This window comes from Carettochelys insculpta, chromosome 1 (genome assembly GCF_033958435.1).
Source record: "Carettochelys insculpta isolate YL-2023 chromosome 1, ASM3395843v1, whole genome shotgun sequence".
NCBI classification, from domain to species: domain Eukaryota; kingdom Metazoa; phylum Chordata; order Testudines; family Carettochelyidae; genus Carettochelys; species Carettochelys insculpta.
In genome coordinates, this window is record NC_134137.1 from 281,206,758 (window position 1) to 281,227,979 (window position 21,222).

At 45.7% G+C, this 21,222-nt stretch overlaps 1 protein-coding gene across 2 annotated transcripts; it reads right to left on the minus strand.

Annotated features, from left to right (window-relative positions):
• Positions 1-372: 372 nt before the first annotated feature.
• On the minus strand, positions 373-21,222 carry CBX6 (chromobox 6). 2 transcript variants are annotated; one of them, XM_075009214.1, is made up of 5 exons: positions 21,121-21,222; positions 20,956-20,999; positions 20,675-20,740; positions 20,491-20,557; positions 373-6,317 (listed from the first exon to the last, which is right to left on the minus strand). In XM_075009214.1, exons 1-5 carry the CDS (start codon positions 21,187-21,189, stop codon positions 5,409-5,411), a joined length of 1,155 nt encoding a protein of 384 aa, XP_074865315.1. In that variant the 5' UTR covers positions 21,190-21,222; the 3' UTR covers positions 373-5,408. The 2 variants fall into 2 exon arrangements, with proteins under 2 accessions (XP_074865315.1, XP_074865305.1); XM_075009204.1 differs by having other exon boundaries at positions 373-6,371.

Below are 21,222 nucleotides of genomic sequence, written 5' to 3' on the forward strand. Positions count from 1 at the left end.
GAGAAGCAGTACTTGTAATGCGTGAGGTAGTTGATGTCTCTGTTCATACCACGTGTTAATGTGTCAAATTTAAATATGTACTCTAACTCACAAATCTCTCGCTCTAATCTGTTGTTAAATTTTCTATGTTTCATGACACAAATTCTTAGATGTTTTTTAATTCTTGTGAGTTAGAGTACATATTCAAATTCGACACATTAACACATGGTATGAACAGAGACTTCAGTTGCCTCATGCATTACAAGGACTGCTTCCCTTCCTTTGATGCTCCCAATTATCTCAGACAGGACAATTAACATCCCCCACCACCGCTCCCCCTGTTCCTTCGATCCTATTTGATTTGTCAGTTTTTACTGCAATTTTTTTTTTGGTTCTCTCTACTTATAAATGTCAGTCTGTATTGGAAATTAAATTGATCTGAAGAAGTGGGTCTGTCCCATGAAAGCTCACCACCAAATAAATAATTTTGTTAGTCTTTAAAGTGCCACATTTCTGCTACTTTGTTTTGTCAGAGTACAGACTAACACGGCTACCTCTCGGTTACGATCCAAGATTAGAAGGCAGGAGTCTCCACTAAAGACCACTGGGCGTATGTACATCCTCCCTTCCCTGCAAAGGCTTGCTATAAATTACCAGCTCCATGCCCCTACGCCATTAAAACCAGAACGGAGTGCTGGGCAAAGGTAGGAGATTGGTATATATGGTTGCTCAGGATTGAAAGCTGTAGGTCAGAACCAAGGAGCACTGGCAGAGTTCAGAGGGTGAGGAGTGGAGAAAAAGAGTTCCCACGAACAACCCAGAGAACACAAGATACTGTTTGGGTTTTTTACCCAGGAGGCACAGAGGAGACCTTGACAAGCCAGACACTGTAGAGTCCCATATCTAGTAACTTCCATTACATTCAGATGCCAGTGTCCGGTTCCCCTCCTCTTCCCTGCAGTCACCCCCAACACAGCAGATGAACCATGTGCAGCAAAGACACAAGGTGCAGCCTTGGCTGGGAAAGCTTCCTCCACCACAATGGGATATTCACACACCTCACAGAAGAGCACAATCCTGATCTAGTAAAAACCCACCAATGCCACCCTGGATCATTTCTCCTAGACACACTCAATGCATCCCAGCCTTCCCAAGGAGAGCATGCTCCCCACTTGCCTGACACATCAGGTGCATGTGGGGGTTTCTGCTTTCCTCTGAAAATCTAGTAGTAGCCATTGCCAGAGTGGGAAACCAACTTAGAATTGGCTACATCAGGTTTTGCTGTAGCAAAATCTGTACTTAAAAAAGCCATTTCCACTAAGCACGGGAGTCAGTGAGCTGGTAAAACAAGGAGGAAGCTTTGCCTGGTTCTGAATGGCATGTTTCCTCTGCCCTGGAGTGGCCCTCTGGCAAAGGAAGTACAAGCCAATCTGAGACCTCAGGTGCTCCACTCACATGCTATTTCCATGTTATCCACTTGGCCCAGAGTCAAACCCCATCAGGTCAGGATTTACCCTTCTGCAAGTACTTTGGCGCTACTGCACCTGGGAGAGGGAGAAAAATACACAGCCTCCTTCCAATTTCTGGGGAGGAACCAGGAAGGGGAACAAGTAGTGCTATTGGGTGGACTTCATTCCAGCATTTGGGGAGATGGGGAAGAGAAGGGTAAATATCTGGATTTTTCCAAAACAGGACTTGTCTCCTCATATCAGCTATTGCTGGTTACTCCATGGACACCCTCCTCCAGTTCAAGTGAGCCAAATACTATCCCAGACACACATACTTCAACATGACAAAATGCTCTCTTCTCTATGAGCCATCTAATACCACTACAGTTTGTGCAATCACTGCATTTATTATTCATTTTTAAACTCTCTCCCCCACATAGAAATTTCATTTTTTAAAAACTTTTCTTTTTTCTTTTCTTTTCTTTTCTTTTTTTTGCAAAACTATTCATTTCACTTTTTCCACTTTCCATCATAAAATCTCCTCTAAAAACACAACAAGAGAATAAACATGGCACAGACACAGACTATTTCCCTGGTTCAAGGGGAATGCTTTTGAATACTCCCCCCAACCCTATGCCCTCTCTGAAAGGCATGGATGGGACCTCCCTTTTATTTTCCAGCACAGAGGGAGGGGGGGAAAAATCAGAGATGGAAGGTGAGCATAATCGACATTCATACCAGTGTGGGGTTCTGTCAGCCTCTAGTGGCTAGACCACACCAATTTATGAGTGCTACTGCCTGGTTTTAAGACCAAGCAATAGAGACTCATGATTTTTGATCCAGAGGTTCAGGGTTCAATCCCCACAGGTGACCCACCTGGGGGATGTGACGCAAGCAGTCATGCTACTTCCCCTGACTGGATTGCACTTCTTTCCTACAAAGACACGATGTAAGATATGAGTTCTTCCAAAGCCCAGTGCCCTTCTCCCATTTTTATCATTCCAGGAAGAAGGGTGACCAAGCCCACATGAAATCCTCTTGGCTCAATGCTCCAGAGGAAGGCTAAAACCCCTCATTTATGGAAAAAATCCTGAAACACCAAACATATCAGGAGGGGGATAAAAAAAAACTCTGCCAAGTGACCATTTCTTGGCTAAAACATGTCAAGAGTTTCCTATTAAAGTTCCCTTTTATCTCCCACTTAAGCTTTTCAAATATTTCTGAACTCATTACCACAAAACAAGAACGCCATCACATACACACCAAGAGTAACCAAGCGACCAAAAAAAAAAAAAAAAAAAAAAAGTAGTGACTGGCCGGCATGCATCTACTCTGTAAAACAGTTCCTCTTATCTCGCAGCTTTATACATTAATTCCTTTTTCCAAATCTCTTCCTTTAAACACAAGCCTCTGTTAGTCCCTCAGCTAGAGCTCCATTCTCTCCCCAGCCTGCTTGTTTTTCAAGCTGCAGCTATTTGAATAAATTATCATGAAATAAGAGAACCCTGCATGCGCAAGGAAGGAAAGATGCAAAACAAAGCGAAGACAACAGGCAGATATCAATTCACATACACACGTATGCGTCCAACAAATTACAGGAAGCCTTGGACTGGTGAATGAATGGGGAAGTCTCCCCCACCTCTATCAATGTAACTGGTTTTGAAATATTCTGCTGGATTTAAAAGTTCCGTCGAAAAAACCCACAAAAGATGGGCAGTTGGTGGAAGTGGGTGTTGTGGTTGTGTGGGAACACAACGAACCACATGTGAGATCATGTCTCAAATTAGCTCCACACCAACTGGAACTAAACTAGTTTGAATTCGCACCTTTTAAAATTTGGATGCAAATCCCTGTGTTGACATTTATTTTGGAGGAGGTGAGATTTAAGACTAGTCTACAGCTAAAAATTAGATCGAATTAGCTGAGGGTTGTGAAATATCTTATGCCCCCTGCAACAGACTTAGGTCAATCTAACCCCCACAGCAGGCGCAGCAGCTAGGTCAGTGGAAGGATTCTTCTGCTAACAAAGCACCGCCTCTTAAAGGGGTGGTTTTATTACACTGACAGAAAAATGCCTTCTGTTGCTGTTTATGCTATACAGCTGTAGCTCCTGTAGGGTAAGATACACCCTTCAAATCCTCAGTGTCTGCAGGCAAAACTACAGAAGGCGTGAACTCCACTCAGGTTTTTTTTTTTTTTAAATTTTGGTGGTAAAGTGTGTGTGAGAGAAAGCATGTGCACGAGAGAGGAGTCCGTGGAGCTCCTCTCTCCAACACATACACACACATATGCAGATTAAGAATTAAGGTGACACCTCTCTCTCTCTCACACACACACATACCCGTCTAGCTCATGATAATGGAATCAAGGCAGATACTCACTTCAACACTAATTTAGACCGACTTTATCAGCCCCTCTTACCCATACCTCAGTATTTCACAAATTAGGCAACAGAGGAGTGGGGACGTAAGGGAGGGGTATCTAGCCACCAAGCTCAGCACTGACATAGAATCAAGCAAGCCATGAATGGCAAAAGGAGAGTGCTTTTGCACCTTGGACATGAAGCGCATGTCCCAGGGAACTGAAGAAAGACAGCAATGCACGCACCTGATTACAGAAGGTGAGGGTGATTCCAGATCCAATTTCACCCTGAACATGTAAAAACAAGGAGTTGCAGGGGGGGAGGAAGAGGCAGGTGCACACACACGTGCACGCGCACACACACACACACACACACACACACACACAGAACATGTAAGACAGTAATTCTTACAACAGATTCTTAGCACCTTTGGTTGACAATTGTAGAGGCAATTTCAGACCCTGGAAATAGCTGAGGTGAACCCTCTCCAGCCCACTCACCAGAAAGAGATGAAACAGAGCAGGAAGAGCAGAGCAGATCTTCCTTTGCACGCAGATGAGGCTTGTGAAGTGATTCTGTGAAGAGCCAAGGAGGCTCTTCTTTTCCCTGGCAGGTAAGACCTGCTGACCTCATCCTGCTGGGGTAAGGCATGCCAAGCCATTGCTCCTCCTGAATTGGGGTACTCAACATGTGGCTTTCCCCCTTCCACTAGGAAGGGGCTTAGAAAGGGTATGACATGCCTCAGACCCAAGCAAGTGCATGTGACAGACATGAGGAAGATCCTGGCTGGAAGTGACAGGCCCAACAAAGCTGAGCACACTGGAAGATCTGGAAGGGAAGGAGCATGAGGGAGGAGTAAGGGCCCAGGTGGTCTCAAAGTGCCCATACAACTGCCAAGTTAGCACCAATAGTAAAAGCAAGAAGGGAGTGAGCCTGGGGCATGCGCTGTCTAGATGCAACCCCCCCCCCCCACCCCCAGCACTCTGGCTTGGTTGCAGTCTCATTATAGCCCTGATGCTCTATCTTCTGATCTCTCCCTGACCTGTACCTGCCCTGGGTCCAATAGTGTCCCTCTCCCAAAGATACAGCCAGAGCTACTGAAGCTGGATCATAAGAGACAGCCAACCCATGCCAGAAAGAGAGGGGTGGATCAGAGATGCCCTGGAAGAAGGCGAGGTGAAGAACTGGAGAAGTGGAAGAATGTGGGCACACAGTGCAGGGCACAAGGGGAAGGTGGCGGGAACACAGCCCCTTTCAAATGTCTTATCTATCTCCCCAGTAGCAGGAGCTCCCCCATACTTGCAGAAATGATGGAGGGAGGCAAGAATCCTTCCCCACCCAGCCCCAACACACACACCCTTGTCTCCTGCCTGGGTCCACACCAGTTTGAGAACACGTTATTTGAAGACAAAAGATCATTCCCCAGCCCAGTCCCTTGCAGCGCCGACATCTGGGAACTTCAGACACCTCTGCCCCTCAAACTCCCACCTCAGCCTCTGAGGAGAAAGAAAAAGATCTGGGGAAGAGGGGGAGAGCAGGAGAAAACTAACAACAGCCATTCACACCATGACTTCTTGCAGCAGAGCCTCCCCCACCCGCCAAAGCAGGGATGCAGCTTCTCACTTGCTGCCTCCTCCACCCGCTGCCACCTTCTCAAAATCCTCTGGGTTGCAGAACTCCTTGATGGTGACGGTCAGAAGGTTGCTGGTGACATCTGTGACCACCACATTAGAGCAGGGGGACATCTCAGGGCGCCAGTCGCCAGCCTCCTGCTCTGGGTCAGAAGAGAGGGACGATGGGGGCGTTTGGCCTCCGGCACAGCCCCCAGGAGGAGAGCGCTTGCTGGTAGCTGCTGATTCTGGTGGGATTGACAGATCAAGGACCTCCGACTCACGCCAGTCAGGGATGGCAGGGCTCAGGGTTTCGGGGAGCAGCTTTGGGGGAGAATCGTCTGGGTCAGAGGAGGAGTGAGGGGTGGGGGAGGGGCAGCCTGAGGAGCTGGAGCTGTGGGCGTCGTAGGGGGTGGAGCCCATGATCAGCCCACAGGAGGCACCTTGTGAGCCCCCTGCCTCCACCTTGCCCTCCAGGGATGCGGCCGGTGCGGTGGATGGCTTGTTGTACAGCGAGAAGGTCCCGAACTTCATGTGGCGGATCTGGGTGCGGAGGATGCTCTCGCTGAACTTTTTACTCTTGCCAATGACGCGGTTTCGTGAGGGGACCTTCGGTCGGGCCAGGCCTCCTCCCCCACTCGCAGGCTTCCCACCCTTGTCAATGACCTTGAGGTTGAGGATGATGCGGCTGCGTTTGGGCTCACGAGGCTTCACCTTGCGGTTGATGATGCGGACGGTCTCGGAGAAGGGTGAGACTGGAGGACGTATGCCAGGCCCCCCACCCACAGCCCCACCGTTCTGGGGGTCTGGGCGGGGCAGGGGGCGCCGGGACATGCGATGGCATCGCCGGATGTCTTTCTTGAGCCGGTGCACTGCTGCGCTGGAGTGCAGCTTGGGTGATGAGGTACTAGAGCCAGGCTTGACAGAAAAATGCACATCCCCAATGTGTAGGGCCTCCGCCTGGGCCCGAGCCTGCGGTGGTGGGGGGAGACAGAAGAATGGAGTCAGAGACAACCTGAGATATGCGAAGCTTTGAATCGGGGGGAGGAACACCTCAGCAGGGGGTGACAAGGCAACACTACAGGCACTCTGTCAGGAGCCACAGAGCTACACCTCATTTGTACACAAGTTAATATTTAAATAAAGAAATAAATGCACAGGACTCCCCTACTTACGTAACCCTGTGGTGAATGGCTGCCAGAAGTCCCCCACCACCCCTGTACCTGTTACAGCCCCTAGGTATGGAGCCTTGGCTACTGAGTTCAAGTTGTAGAGGCTCCTGCTTTAGCTCAGGTGCTCCTTGGTTCAACCCCTAATGCATCAGCCAAGAGGGCAGCTGTGACACTTGCATGATCTTGGACAAAAAGAGAGAGAGACAATCTGGTGGTTTGTGTTCAGCAGCAATGAAAACAAACAACTAAGGAATTCAGAGCCATGGGAAAGGAACAGCAGAATCTGTCTGCAGACTGTTACTATTAATCGCCAGGACTGGCTCCTCCAAGAACAAGGGAAGGTAGCACAGGGCAGCCAGTCATGTTCTAGATCGTTCCAAAGACCACTCTTTGGCGGAGTCTGAGACTTGGTTGACACTGCAGACTACATCACTCAGGAACATGGAAAACCCGCACTCCTGAGTGAGGCATACCTATCTAACCCACTGCCTAGACAGCCCTATGTCTATAGGAGGACTTCTCCTGTGGTCATAGCCACCTTCTCTTGGGGAGGGGGAGTACCTATGCTCACAGGGGAAGCACTCCTGTTGTCATAAGTAGCATCCTCTCCAAGCACTACAGAAGCACTGCTTGGGCAGACAAGCCCTGAGCATTTCCTTGACATGCTTCCCTGAAAGAGGAGCACAAAGAAATGCGCTCAGAGATTTTAAAGCTACATTCAATTGTCACCATATTCTGTCACAAGGAGGGAGGCAAAAATCACCCTAAACAAACATCTGGGGGTGGTTGGTGGGGCTCAGTGCCAATACGTTTATTTGTGGGGAGTAAGTTCCTAGTCTATTGTGGGCTGCTGTCTGAATGTGGGGACTTCCCATAAGCTCACAATCCAAGAGATAAACAAGATAGAGAACAGGGGAGAGGAACACAACATGCAATCAAAGTACCACACAGAGTATTAGCTGGTTCATTTTTTGTACGTGTCATGGGAAAACCGAATCTTTGTGAATGGTTGATGGAGAACGTTGTGGTCTAATGCAGTGTTTCTTAAACTATGTTTTGTGAATGATCCGCAGATGTGCCACCAGAGTCTCATACGTTTTTTTTTATATCAACCACTGATGGTATATTTTTTCTGTTATTAAAATCAGATACAATGTTACTTCTTCATTGCTGCGATATCTGATTCAACTACTTCACTTTGTTTTTGCTATGTGTGTGGTTTGGTCTGAAGAAAATTTTCATAGGTGTTCCATGGTCTCAAAAAGTTTAAGAAAATCTGCTCTAATGGATACTTTAAGAAGAAAATCTCAGATTCAAGCGTTAAAAAAGATATTGGACATACACTCTTTTTGATGAAAAGGACCTTGAGAGGTCTTCTGGTCCCATCCACTGAATTCAAGACAGGACTAATATAGTGTCTAACCTGCTTTTAAAAATATCCAGCGATGGAAATTCCACAACCCCCCTAGGCAATTTATTAGAGACCTTATTCTTCCTGACGGTTGGAAAATTTTTCCAAATGTCCAACCTAAACCTCCCTTGCCGCAGTTTAAGCTCATTGCTTTTTGTCCTGTTCTTAGAGCTTAACCAGAACAATTTACAATAACTTTCTTATCCAGCAGCCCCAGAACCAGGAGATTGCTGGATATTCAGATAGGAACCCCGGTCTGTTATCCAGACTGGGGTTCCTAGAAAGGTATAACGCTAAAGAAAACCAAGATTAGATATTAAACAAATGTATGCAGAATACTTTATCAACAGCAATAGCATTGTACACTGTAAGCTTATACTGTATGTGCTGCCAAAACAAAAAGCAGTCAAGTAGCACTTTAAAGACTGGCAAAATAGTTTATTTTGCTAGTCTTTAAAGTGCTACTTGACTGCTTTTTGTTTTGATAGTGTATGTGCTGTATTTGCATTTACCTTCACGATACTGTACTTACGGAAAACATAACAAAAATTTACTCATGGTTAAAATGCCAGTTATGAGAGAGTTCCGGATGACAGCGTGCCAGACAGGAAAGAGTTTACTGTACCACCCTTGTCCTTGTAACAACCTCATATGTTGGGGTGGGAAATCTACAGCCTGTCGGCTGGATCCAGCCTCTGGCTTGTCTGCATCAGGCTTGCGAGACCTGGGGCTCTCCCCATCCTGCCCCTGCAGGGGGAGCCATAAGCTAGCGCGTCAGTGCTGGTTGGCTCACACTGGTGCTGCATGGGGGAACCCTGCACCTCACAGGCCTGATGTGGCCGAAGGGCTCTGCTTGGCGAGGGGAGCCCTTCTGTGTGCTACACAGAAGCACACCGTGCAAGCACCCGAGTCCGTTGCTCCCACTGGCCGAAGCAGAAGGCGGTGTCAGTAGTCATCTTCCCTGCAGTATGCAGAGCCACACAGAGCAACACACTCCACCCTGCAGTCCCAGAGCTGCACCAGGTAGGTGTCCACACCCTTGCCTTCCAGACCCCGCATCACCTCCCGTCCTATATCCTCCACCTTTCAGACCCCACATCCCCATCCCCAGCAGATTCACGCCCAGCCCCAGCCCCTCCCCACTCCTGCACACCCTTACCAGATGCTACCCCCAAACCTCCCATCGCCACTACTACTGCACCCTCCCTCTCATCCAGACCCTTCACCTCTAGCCCACTCCTGCACCCCCCACCCATACCCTGCACCTTATACTCAGCTTAACCCTGCACCTTCCCTCCCACCCAGAACCCCTGACTGCCGCACCCTATCTGCTGCCCAGACGCTGCACCCCCCCAGACAACTCCTCAGTACTGAACCCCTTATTTTTGGCCCCACACCAGAAATTAGGGGGCCCAATAAAAATTGACTAGTTTCAGTTAAGGGCCACATCTGTGAAGGTGGGTTTTATCTTTTTGCTACTCATTTGCATGTCACCCCCCCACTGATTTTTCCTGTGGGTCAATGGCCCCCAAACAGAAAAATATTTCCCACTCATTTTATGTACTTTAAAACAAACATCTCCTCTCAGTCTTCTCTTCACCAGGCTAAACAAACCTATTTTTTTCCCCACTCTTCCCTCACAAGTCACGTTTTCTAGATCTTTAAATAATTTTTGTTGCCCTTCTCTGGGCTTTTTCCAATTTGTCTACATCTTTTCTAAAACATGGTACCCAGAACTGGACACACCACTAGCTGAGGCCTAATCAGCGCAGAGTCAAACGAAAGAATTGCTTCTCGTGTCTGTCTTACAAGACTCCTGCTAACACATCCCATAATATTTTCCTTTTTTTTGCGGGGGCGGAGGGTGGGCAATAGTTACACTATTGAGTCACGTTTAGCTTGTGATCAACTATCACCCCCAGATTATTTTCTAGGCGGTCAACTTCCCATTTTGTATGCATGCAACTGTTTCTTCCTAAATGAAGTAATTTGCATTTGTTCTTATTGAATTTCATCCTATTTACTTCAGACCATTTCTCCAGATCATTTTGAATGTTTATCCTATCCTCCAAAGCACTTCCAACCCCTCCAAGCTTGGTATCATCCGCAAACTTTATGAATGTACTCTGTGTCATTTTCTAAATCATTGCCAGAAACATTGAACAGAACCAGTTCTAGGACCAATCCTGGCACAACTTTGCTTGATAGGCCTTCCCAGTTTGACAGTGAATTGCTGTTAACTACTTTCTGGAAGTGGGCATCCTATCAGTTCTGCGTCCACCTTATAGTAGCTCCGTCTAGGTAGCGTTTCCCTAGTTTGTTCATGAAAAGGTCATGCAAGACAGTATCAAAAGCCACTTCCCTTGTATCCACAAGACTTGTTACTCTTTCAAAGAAAGCTATTAAGTTGGTTTGACATGATTCGTACATGACAAATCCATGCTGTTATGTATCACCGTACTGTCTGCAAAATGACTGTTTATCTTTCGAGTAGTGAAGTTAAGCTACCTGAAATTGCTTGAGTTGTCTGTCTGGAGATCAAGAAAATCCAGAGGTATTATAATTAATGACCATTCAAATCTGGAAGGATATTAAACCTCATGTTTTGGGATTCTGGCCTGTGTGTGTAAGGGAGGAGGGCAGGAATTCATCTCACACATGCCTGCTAGCAGGTTCTTAAACTCTCCTCTGAAACATCTGGCACTGGCCACTCTCACAGACAGGATACTGGGCTAGATATAGTCAATCGGCTGCCCACTGACCAAATCTGGATCATTAGATGCTTTTTAACAGACTGCAAAAGCATTTTTATTTATTTTTAAATCAACATTATTGTTATTACGGTATGAAAAATGTTTCTCTGAAGTCTGGGCCTTGACTATAATGTGATGAAAACATTTGAACCTTAACAAAAAAAACAGTTACCCCCAAACAGAGTTTATCATAGTTTCCTATTTAATTCTTATGCTCCTTTTCCATCCCTATGTCTCTATTCTCTCTCTAAAAAACAGATTTGACTTGCCCCACTTTATGAGATATTAGTTTAACGTTACAGATTAACTAGTTCAAGTGTAGAAAAGACACCTGTTTTTCTCAGAGGAAAGTGAGAGCTGCTCTGCCTCCATCACCCCCCCCCCCATGCATCAAGACTCATATCTGCTAATGTTTGGGACAAGATTTTAGTTCTTATATCTGTAGAGCCTCAGCTGTTCTGGTAGACTGAACTGGAATTTGCTCTGGCTCATGCATCAGCAATAGTATTGTCTGCTGGCAGTTAACTGCATTTTTATTTGTAAACTGAGCTTGTGTGATCTGGAGACACAGTGAACAAAAAAAAAAATCCTACAGTGTCATTTTATGCTCGCTTTTCAGAGTGAAGTGTAACAGAGAGAGAGCCGTGCTAGTCTATATACTATCAAAACAAAAAAGCAGTCCAGTAGTGCTCTAAAGACTAACAAAATAATATTCAAATTTGACACATTAACACATGGTTTGAACCAGGATGGGAATTTTCTGGGACACTATAGGGGCTCGTTTGCATACTTGGCTTAATCTAATTCTTGACTTTCTCCCCCACCCACCTTCTGCCCCTCTACTCTCTGATTTGCTCACCGTGATAATTTTTTTTCTGAGTTGTCCACCTTGATTCCTGTTTTTGTTTCTCTGTGCCTTAAATATTGAGTCTGTTCTGGTAAGGCTATGGTCTGAAGAAGTGGGTCTGTCCCACGAAAGCTCATCACCTGATAAATTATTTTGTTAGCCTTTAAAGTCCGACTGGACTGCTCCTTTTTTTCCTCCAGAGTGAGTTTTAAATGGCACCCTGCAAAGATAAGATGCTCTCACCCTTGTGAAAAAGCCTCCCCCCTCATACAAAAAGAATCACTTTATAAATCCCTTGTCCCCAAAACCAAGTGCTGGCTAGAAGTAACCAGACCTTCCAGCACACCCCACCCTTGCCAATTTAGAATCAAATGATTGTTATACCATCTAGTGACTGCTGTGAGAAATGCAGTCCCCAGGATACATCATCTACTGTTCCACCTCATCGTCCTGAGACACACACAGATCAGGACAGGTTCTGGATAGTTAAGGTTTAATAGCTGCACTACTATCTCCCATGCCATCACACTGTGTGTACTGGATCTATTGCTTGCATCAGGATAATGACTGGGGAGAACATACACAGCAATTTTGCAGCAGTATTTCAAGCCACTGAAACTAGTAACCTAGACGAGGTCTATTAAGCCACCTCAACTCCTTATATATGGTCCCAAAAATCCCACTCCTGATGATTTCCCAAACCCTGCCCATTCCAATCTCAAGTTATGACAAAAACACAAGCTGCAGGAAGACCCAAACCTCTCAAGCAACCCTGCCACAGAATGGGAGAAGTTGGAAATAGTCTTAAGGGCATCAAGCTAACCTCTGGCTAACACAGGGGCTGTTCCCTAAAGGAAGCTTTCCAGGGCTTTGTCTAGCCTAGCTGTAAGCAGCTCCAGCGATGGATAGGGAGGTCTACTGCTTCATCTGGGAAATGATTTCCTGGTCCATACATGTGTATCTTTGGCAAAAGTTAAAAACCTCTAGCACAGGCAAATCCCAACAGGTTTCGCAGGCAGGCATGGCATCCTAATCAGGCTTGCAGGCTGGAATTTCTGGTGTGTGTTTTTTGTAAAAGTGGAACAACCCCACCCTCACAGCAGGCCCTGCCCTTCTTCCCCGGCTGTGTGCCAGGGTACTGGCTCCTGCGCGCTCAGGGCTCTCCTAGCTACCCTCAGGCCCATATATGTACCAGGGCTCCCCTTGCTGGCACACAGGGCAGGGGAGCAGTGTCCTTCTCTCTAAGATTTCCCATCCCTGGACGGGTTGAATTTTCTCATGTCTAACACCAATACTGAGGTAGTGTGTGGATGTGTACTCCGCGAGTGGGAGGTTTACCTGTGGCAGGGAGCGGGCGGTGGCAGCCACCACAGGGGATTCCCCCTCTGCCTCACCCACCCACACACTCTCTGTCACTATGAGGCACTCTCCCACTGAATTCTGTTTTTCTGCGGGTGGCTGGCAGGCGTCTACCTGCCTGCGGAGGAGAAGAGATGCTCAGTTAGCTGGGAGGCAGCTGTGGGGGGAAGGAAGAGGTGAACTCCTATGGTAGCTGCTGCTGCCAAGTCTGGCCCAGGTAATTCCTAGCCAGGCGGTCGGGGAGGGGGCCAAGGTGGGGGTGGAGTGAGTGCGAATGCTCCCCCCCTGCAAATGGGCCTGCTAATATGCATCTAGATTTTCTCTTGGCTCAAACCCATTCAGTATTCCATGCCCTATGTGCCTCACGGCACAGATAAGCAGACAAGATTCCTATCTCAAAGAGCCTACACTCTAGCATATTTCAATAGCTCTTTGGAGCCAAATAATTCCCCACTCTTCCCCACCGCCACTTAAATACATACAAGGTTATGGTTCTTTCCAGACATCTTTCAACTAAGCTGTTCTGGTCCCATATTTTACTTTGAATCTGGTCTCACACATCATTCTCACAGTCCCTCAAGCATTTGTATTGCTCTTCTCTTAACTCCCTCCAGTCTGGGATCATGCAGAGGTGTGGTGGTATGATGGGAATGGCATGTCTTATTCCAGGTGAACGGAAGTCGTGCAATTTGGGATTAACAACTCTGTCAGCGGTCACAATTCCTTCCATATAGTGAACCCATAAATCCCCTTGGCTATTTGTTTGCCACTGTATCACACAACTCTGATGTCTAACTTACTTTTCACTATTACACCATGGTGTCTCTTTTATTTAAAGCATTTATCTTCTCAAAGTTTCTTTTGCTCGTTGAATATTTGTGTCCCAGATTACTTCCTAGCCCAGAAGTACTCAGCTGTTCTTTCCTGGTTGAATCCATTTATTTCCTGCCCATATTTTATTTCCCTACCCTCAATGACACCTTGTACTTTAGTGTCCTATGAATGGAATTAACATGCTGTTTTCCTCCTCTGGCAGATTTACAATGAACAAGCTAAAATGGAACCTAATACTCCCTCCAGCTCAATACACTACTGTTAATCATTGCTTAGTTTACATTCTTTGTGATGCTTTGTAATTCATGTTAGAGTACACATACCCACATCAGCTTGAATTCATTTTTCCAGTAAAGTTTCAAGAAACAGAATCAAATGCTTTAGCAAAAATCCAGTTATCCCAGCTACCACATTCCTTCCAGCCACTAGCCCAGTAATTCTACCAAAAAGGTGATCAAGTTTGTCAGCTATCATTTACAAGCTTCTCTCTTCCCTCTGAAGCTTGAAAATATTGCTGACCCATTCATTTTCTCCTCCCGCTCCTGCTTACGTTTCTGCTTCCCTCTATACCTGGAACTCTTTATGAAACAGGGTTCCCTCTTAATTTTTTTTTCATCTGGGGCTGAATGAATTTTGTTACGTGCACCCAGGCATGAGGCTGTTCATCATCTATAGGAACATGCTGCCAGCTGTGAACAATTTGCTAATCAACTGGGCTGCACCTGAATCTCTCCTTGGTGGCCGCCCAAGTGCTCAGCTTACAGGGAACACTGCTCCCAAAGTCATCTTCCCATTCAATTCTTTGCAAGAGAGCCTCCCTGAAGAAGGCTCAGTTCTTCTGTGGTGCTCATGAATTGTAAGGGTCCATTGTTTGAGACAATAATAGTTGACCTTTCCTCTGAACTTTGCAAGTGCATCTTAAATGCCTCCTTCTGGTGCTAACAACAAGAAGTCCTGTGGCACCTTATAGACTAACAGATACTTTGGAGCATGTTATGGAGTTGTTATGCTCCAAAATATCTGTTAGTCTATAAGGTGCCACACGACTTCTTGTTGTTCTCAAAGATACAGACTAACACGGCTACCTCTCTGATCCTTCTGGTGGTAAAATTCTTTGAAATGGGGAACAGTCTTCACCTTTGTGAGGATGATGTTCTCTGTGCTGTATAGGGAATACCTTGTTTATAAATCATGGTTCTGTTTTCACCAAGATGAACAGTATGCAAACAGCTAGAAATTTTTTTCTCATTTAACAGAGCATGAAGGTTGACTAACAGCACAGCAATTGCTAGGGTCACTTTTTTCCTGCTTTTGGAGATCTGCATTGCATTTCCTCAGCATCCTAACGAATTCACATCCACTAGCATCTCTCTAGTGCTGTTCTTTTTTAAATATTATGGCTAGTGAGTCTATAAATGATTTCATCAGTCCATTCCCTTCACACTCTTCTTGAGCAAACATACCGAAGACAAGGTGACAAGTACACATCCAAGTTCCCTATAAATATTACTTTACCCTAAGATATATCAAATATTCTACAAATAGGAAGCTATAAAGACCTCAGATATGACTCTTGCTTTGATTCAAAATAAAACACTTCAGATGCTCTGCTGTATTTACATGACCCCTCTTGTTTATTACTGCATCTGCTTAGTTTATACTCCTCTCTCAAATAATACATTTATAAGATCCCTTATTTCCTCTTTCTCCTCTTTGGCTAGCAGTCTGCTTTGGTTTCATGTCTATTTTGCTATTGTTAGCTAACAAAGCAACAGCAAACAGTACTCCTAAGCAACCTTACCATAAATTAATGTGGCTCCCGATTGGAGGGGAAATGAATGGTATGAGAGAACAGGATTTCAATTTCCAACTGCCATGGGGTAATTTATGAGCAGGGAGATCAAAAGAGAGAGTTTGAGGGGAAAAGTTCTTTTACGCCAAGCTGCGCCTCCCTCCACTTCAGTTTACAAACTAAATAAGGTCTTGCAAGCAGCAAGAGGGAGATCCCCTATTGTGGAGCGCAAGAGCAGTCCATTACTATGTATTCTCAGTTATTACTTCTTTTTCCATTAACACCCTGAAATATTTACCTTATTATTTAGAAAGGCTGAGAAAAGAGATCGTTGCAAGCTGAGCAGGATGGTCAGGGACATAGCCTCCAATAGCACATGCAAGACCTTAGGGAGCTGCATGTGACTCCTGCATTGCCTAAGCCAATGAAGCTGTGAGGAAGAAGTATGCCAGGGAGGGTAGGAAAGGAAGATGAAAGTTGCATGCAAAGTGTATGGTCTGGGATAGTCAATATGTCCCTGTTACCCCACACGAGATTCCATTTTTCCCTAGACTGAATCTCACTGTTATTTCCGAATCCTGAAGGAACCTGCTACATACAAGATCCTTCAGGGATGCAAGACTAATAAAGGTTGGAAAGGACTGCCCCACATCAGGCACTCTAAATTCCTCCCTAAAGCAACAACTTCCCTTTTCCAGGGATAAAGTGAAACCTCCTACCCAAAACTCTGCAACCGAAGCCCACATTTTCAATCCTGCCATCCATGAGTCAAGAGCTTGTAAGTGATACCACAAAAACTGGTATGATGTCCCTCACTGAAAAGCCTATTTTTAGGCACCAAGGGAGCCCAGATTTACAAATAAGGTGCCTGAAGATGCAGAAGGGCACACAGTCTGATTTTTAAATGAGCCCAACTAGGTGAGAGACGTAATTCAAATCTAAGAGCAAATCTCTTGTAAATGTGGCCCCAAATCAGTATTAAGGTAAACTAAATAAATAAGCAAGCAGAATTTCTGATCAGACCACTTGTTCAGATGCTGTAATATGGACTTAGAAGCCTAACGTTAAACACCACATTTGAAAAATCTTCGTCAGAAACATTATATATGAATCCATACCTTACAAATACATGCTAGCCTTTTAAAATCAGTGGTGGTGTGGTTCTGCATTTAATCTCCGTGCCTTCCAGTTCTAATCCGTTGAGTTTGCACATCAAAAGAAATATTGTTCTAACTGCCAGCTCTGCAAACTAACCCCCTAGGGACCGAAGAGTCAAGTTTCTCCCCCTTGCTTCACAAGTCCTCAAAGGCAAGAGATTTTGCAGTCAAAAGACTAACAACCTGGTTAATGTGCAAGACAGAACACAACTCTGCCCCTCCTCCTGTAGTGGCATCAATCCTGCAGGATTAACAGGAGCCAAAACCTTGGCTTCGGCAGACAGAAATTTAGCACTTCAGTCCTTTGTATTGAAAGGCCACTTTTAGCTGATTTTCTTACTGAAATCACACAGCAAATAGTTTGCTCAGAGAGAGTCTGGGCAAGTTCAGACAGTGCTAAACCAAAACACAGTTATTTCTTTAGTACAGAGTGTTATTTTTAAGGCTGGATGAGAAGTCACAGAAACCAGCAACTAACGCAAGTCCCCCGTAAAGCCTCCTCTCATCTGATCTGCTCCCCAGTGGCAGATGTCAGCAGCTCCCACCCTACTCAGTGCTCCCCACAATGAGGCATTAACCTACCAATCAGGCCCATCAACTGGGGGGGTGGGGAACGCACCAGTTGTCCCGGGCCCAGCCTGTCAAAGGGGTCCGGAGCTCCAGCTGTTCCCAAAGCAGCAGCAGCAGCAGCTGGAGCTCCAAGCCCCTTTGAATTACTGTGGCAGTGCAGCTCCAGCTGCACGTGGCTTGCAGGGAGCACAGTGTTGTTCTCCCAGCAGGTCTGAGGTCAAAACGTCTTGGGCACCCGTCCCTTCCACGTCACAGAGCCAGGGCTCCCTCCCACCTTGCCTTGGGGCCCGCAGTGATGCTGTTACAAGTGGTGATTTTTTGTTCTGTATTTCACCCTCTTCTTTAGCATATCAGCTAGCTGAAAGCACAGGTTGGAGGTTTTCAATACCAGTCAGGTAGATTTCAAAGGTTGGAGAGGGGAACGAATTAAGGCAAGTCAAAATACCAGTGAAGGAATATCATTAGCAGGGGTGTTGTCTTTTAAAAACGTAATACAAAATGCTTATTTCTTGGAGTGTCAATGACATACCCCCTGCCCCCAATATTTTTTTAAAAAAATAGAACTAGAAATCTAATACTTTGAAACAGTGAGTTAGAAGCAAGGTAGGTTCAGAATCTACATCTGTTTCTTGTGATGATGCTCTGTCAGCTTTCTGTGACTTCACAAATCACGTTTCCCTAAAAACAAGTCATGCTGCATAAATATTTTCATGGAACACCTTCCTTCTGTGTTGCTCTGGCCCATACAGACAGAAGAGGAAACCAAATGACTGATTAGAGTTATGTTAAATACTCAATGTATATAAAACAAGCAAAAATTAACGTTTCTTTTCTATTCAGGTTTCAAGAGTTACAAATAACGTTAGGTTAAAAAATTCAAGCAGAAGTGTTATTTTTAAGTTAATGCTGCCACTTCAAGTTTTCCTCTGCATCACTGGACTCCCAAACATAAGATGTAAGCAGAAGTATATCAGTAATAGAAACTGACTACTGAGTGAAGAGTAAGAAGAAACACCCATTTGTAGGGAAGGCAAAGTGATTTTCATCACTTTCAGTAGTTAATTAAGACAAGAGTAATCATGTAGTTAGGGGGAGGACAGAAGGGCAAGGTTCTAATCACCTCACCACCAGTGCTTCCTAAAAATTTCCAATGCTCCCCATTTTTGATCAGGGTATCCAGAAAAAACAAAAACAAAACCACCCAGGAAGATCCTCATCCCAATTTTTAAATTATTTCTGTGGTCTTTTCATATGCTGTATCCTTCCAAAGCAGATAGTAGTGGGACTCCTATTGCAGTGGTTCTCAGTCTTTCCAAATTACTGTGCACCCCGGAGTAGCCTGATTTCTCTTGCGTACCCCCAAGTTTCACCTTACTTAAAACTTACTTGTTTACAAAGCCAGACATAAAAATACAAAAGCATCACAGTACACTTTTAGTGAAAAATTACTTATGTTCTTGTTTTTGCCAAATAATTATAAAATAAATTAACTGGACTATAAAATATTGTACTCACATGTCGATGTATAGGACACAGTGATGTATGAAATTTAATAATAAACAAGATGTATGAAATTTTAGTTTGCATGGACTTTGCTAGGGCTTTTTAATGTAGTCTCTAGTAAAACTGGGCAACTACCTAGATCAGGGAATCTCCAACTGTCAAACTGCACTGCACCTGGACCCGCTTCTGACCAAAAAAAAAAAAAAAAAAAAAAAATTGCTACACAACTCCAGATGTGGGACTGAAGCCTGAGCCCTTCTGAGCTCCACTACTCTGGTGAAGGCCACACCACCTTATTCAAGGGATGGTGGGGGACGGACAAAGCTGAAGCCCAAGGACGTCAGGCAGGGGTCCTGTAACCTGAGCCCTGCCACCCAGCGCTGAAGCCCCTTAAGGACCTTTGCCCCTAGGCAGCAGGGCTTGGGCTTCAGCCTCAAAGTCTAAGACAGTCCTGGCATTAAAACTGGGTTGCAATCCGCTTTGGGTTCCTGACCCACAGTTTGAGCAGCACTGATCTAGATGAGTTGATGTGCCCCTGGAAGACCCCTGGTTGAGCACAATTTTCCTACTGCACAGAACTTTGAGTGCTGGCACTTTGTGCTTCACAAATGTTTCAACAGAACTTTGAAGTTGTGAAGCCCCTCAACAGCCTTGTGAGGCCAGAAAGCAAATTATTAACCCCATTTTATAGATCCGCAAAACAAACAAAAACATGAAGTGACTTGCCCAAAGTCACAGAATGAGTCAATGCCTGAGACAGGAGTATTTGCTGTATTGTTAAAGCACCCACCTCCACAGCCTCTGGGTAGCAGATTAGAGAAGAATTGAGAAATTCCTGACTAGCCACTCAAATTTGTCTTAAACACACTGCCAATCATGATGACGTTCTGGCACATCCATTAATTTATGATTCAAGATTAGTACTGTTAGGGAGCAATAATACAATAAATTTGTCTGCAGGGTGTCCATCACAGAGCAAAATATGACAGAGAATCACACAGAAAAATCTGTAACTTCTGCTACAAAGGTCACCACCACCAGATTTTAAAGAAAGAAACTGGAGGCTCCTCTCCCCTCTCCTTTTTTAAAAAATCTTCTTGGTTAGGCAAAATATGGCTGTGCATAAAGATGCAGATATTGTAAAAATGAGGCTGTCATCCAGGATGAACTGGAGGCTTGAGCTCTGCCCTGAAGAGCAGAATCATTCCATGAATCCCAGAACAAGCAGCAAAACCCAAGGGACCACCAATATAACATATGGGAGGCATCTACCATATTGACATACAAAGAGGGATGGAGGCAGCAGAAGCAAGTCCCTTGTCATACCTGTATTCTATGTTATGTTATGACATACAGACCAAACATGTGGCGGAGGGTAACGAAAAAACACCACTGGGGTGGGGAGAAAGGGTTCAACTGTCTAGGGACAAACTTTTTTTTTTGGGGGGGTGGGGGAGATTGACAAGAAGAAGACATTCCCACATATGCATATCCCCCCAACTTTTACTGTTCCAGTGGTGATCCTTCCCTACCCCAAGGAGCGGGTCATGCACTTCTTTTTATTCCCCTTTCATTTAGTTACACCAGACTAAGGCAGGCTGAAGTTAGTTCAGAGTTAAGTACCTCCAAAAGCAGTGAGGCAGGGGATTTTGGCTACATTTGACTGGGCTTAAGTTATTTAAATAAGAGTTACCTTCAGGAGGAAAGTTTTAGGCTTGGGTCCTCTCTTCTTGGGCCCATACAGCTCACGCTCTCGTTCCCTTTTGGAAGTCAAATTTTAGAAAGTTAAACTTTGTCTTAAGAAAACGCACACTTTTTTTGGTAGCTTAGATGTCAAATAAGTAAATGAGCAGCTGCCACCTCCCCATTCAACTCACTTCTGCTCAAAGGCTGCAATGAGTCGGGAGTCCAGGATGTTCTCTTCAGGCTCCCAAGTGCTGTACCTGTCAAGGCAACACAAAAACACGGCCCCCGCGTGACAAGGTTAGTGTGGCAAATCCCCCCACCCCCCAAAAGGCGGCACAATTTGCGCGCACAGAAAAGGGATGCGCGGCTCGCTCGCGGCCAAGACTTTGACACGCGCGCATCCCCACGCGCGCACCCCCACGCGCGGCCGGGCACGCACACGCGCGGCCGGAGAACCCCTGCCACAACTCACTTGATGGCCCAGCCTTTCCATTTCACCAGGTACTCGATGCGCCCCTGCAAAACACCGACCGGGAGAGGGAGGGCGGATTAGCGAAATGGCCATTGCAACCGAGCCGCGGCAGCCCCGCGCCAGGGGATCCAGGGCAAGGCCGGGGCCGGGCTGGCGGCCACTCACCTTTCGGATCCGCCGCTTGATGATGGACTCGGCCGCGAAGACGCGCTCCCCCACTGCAGACAGCTCCATCTTGCTCAGCAGCAGCACCCGCAGCCCATAATA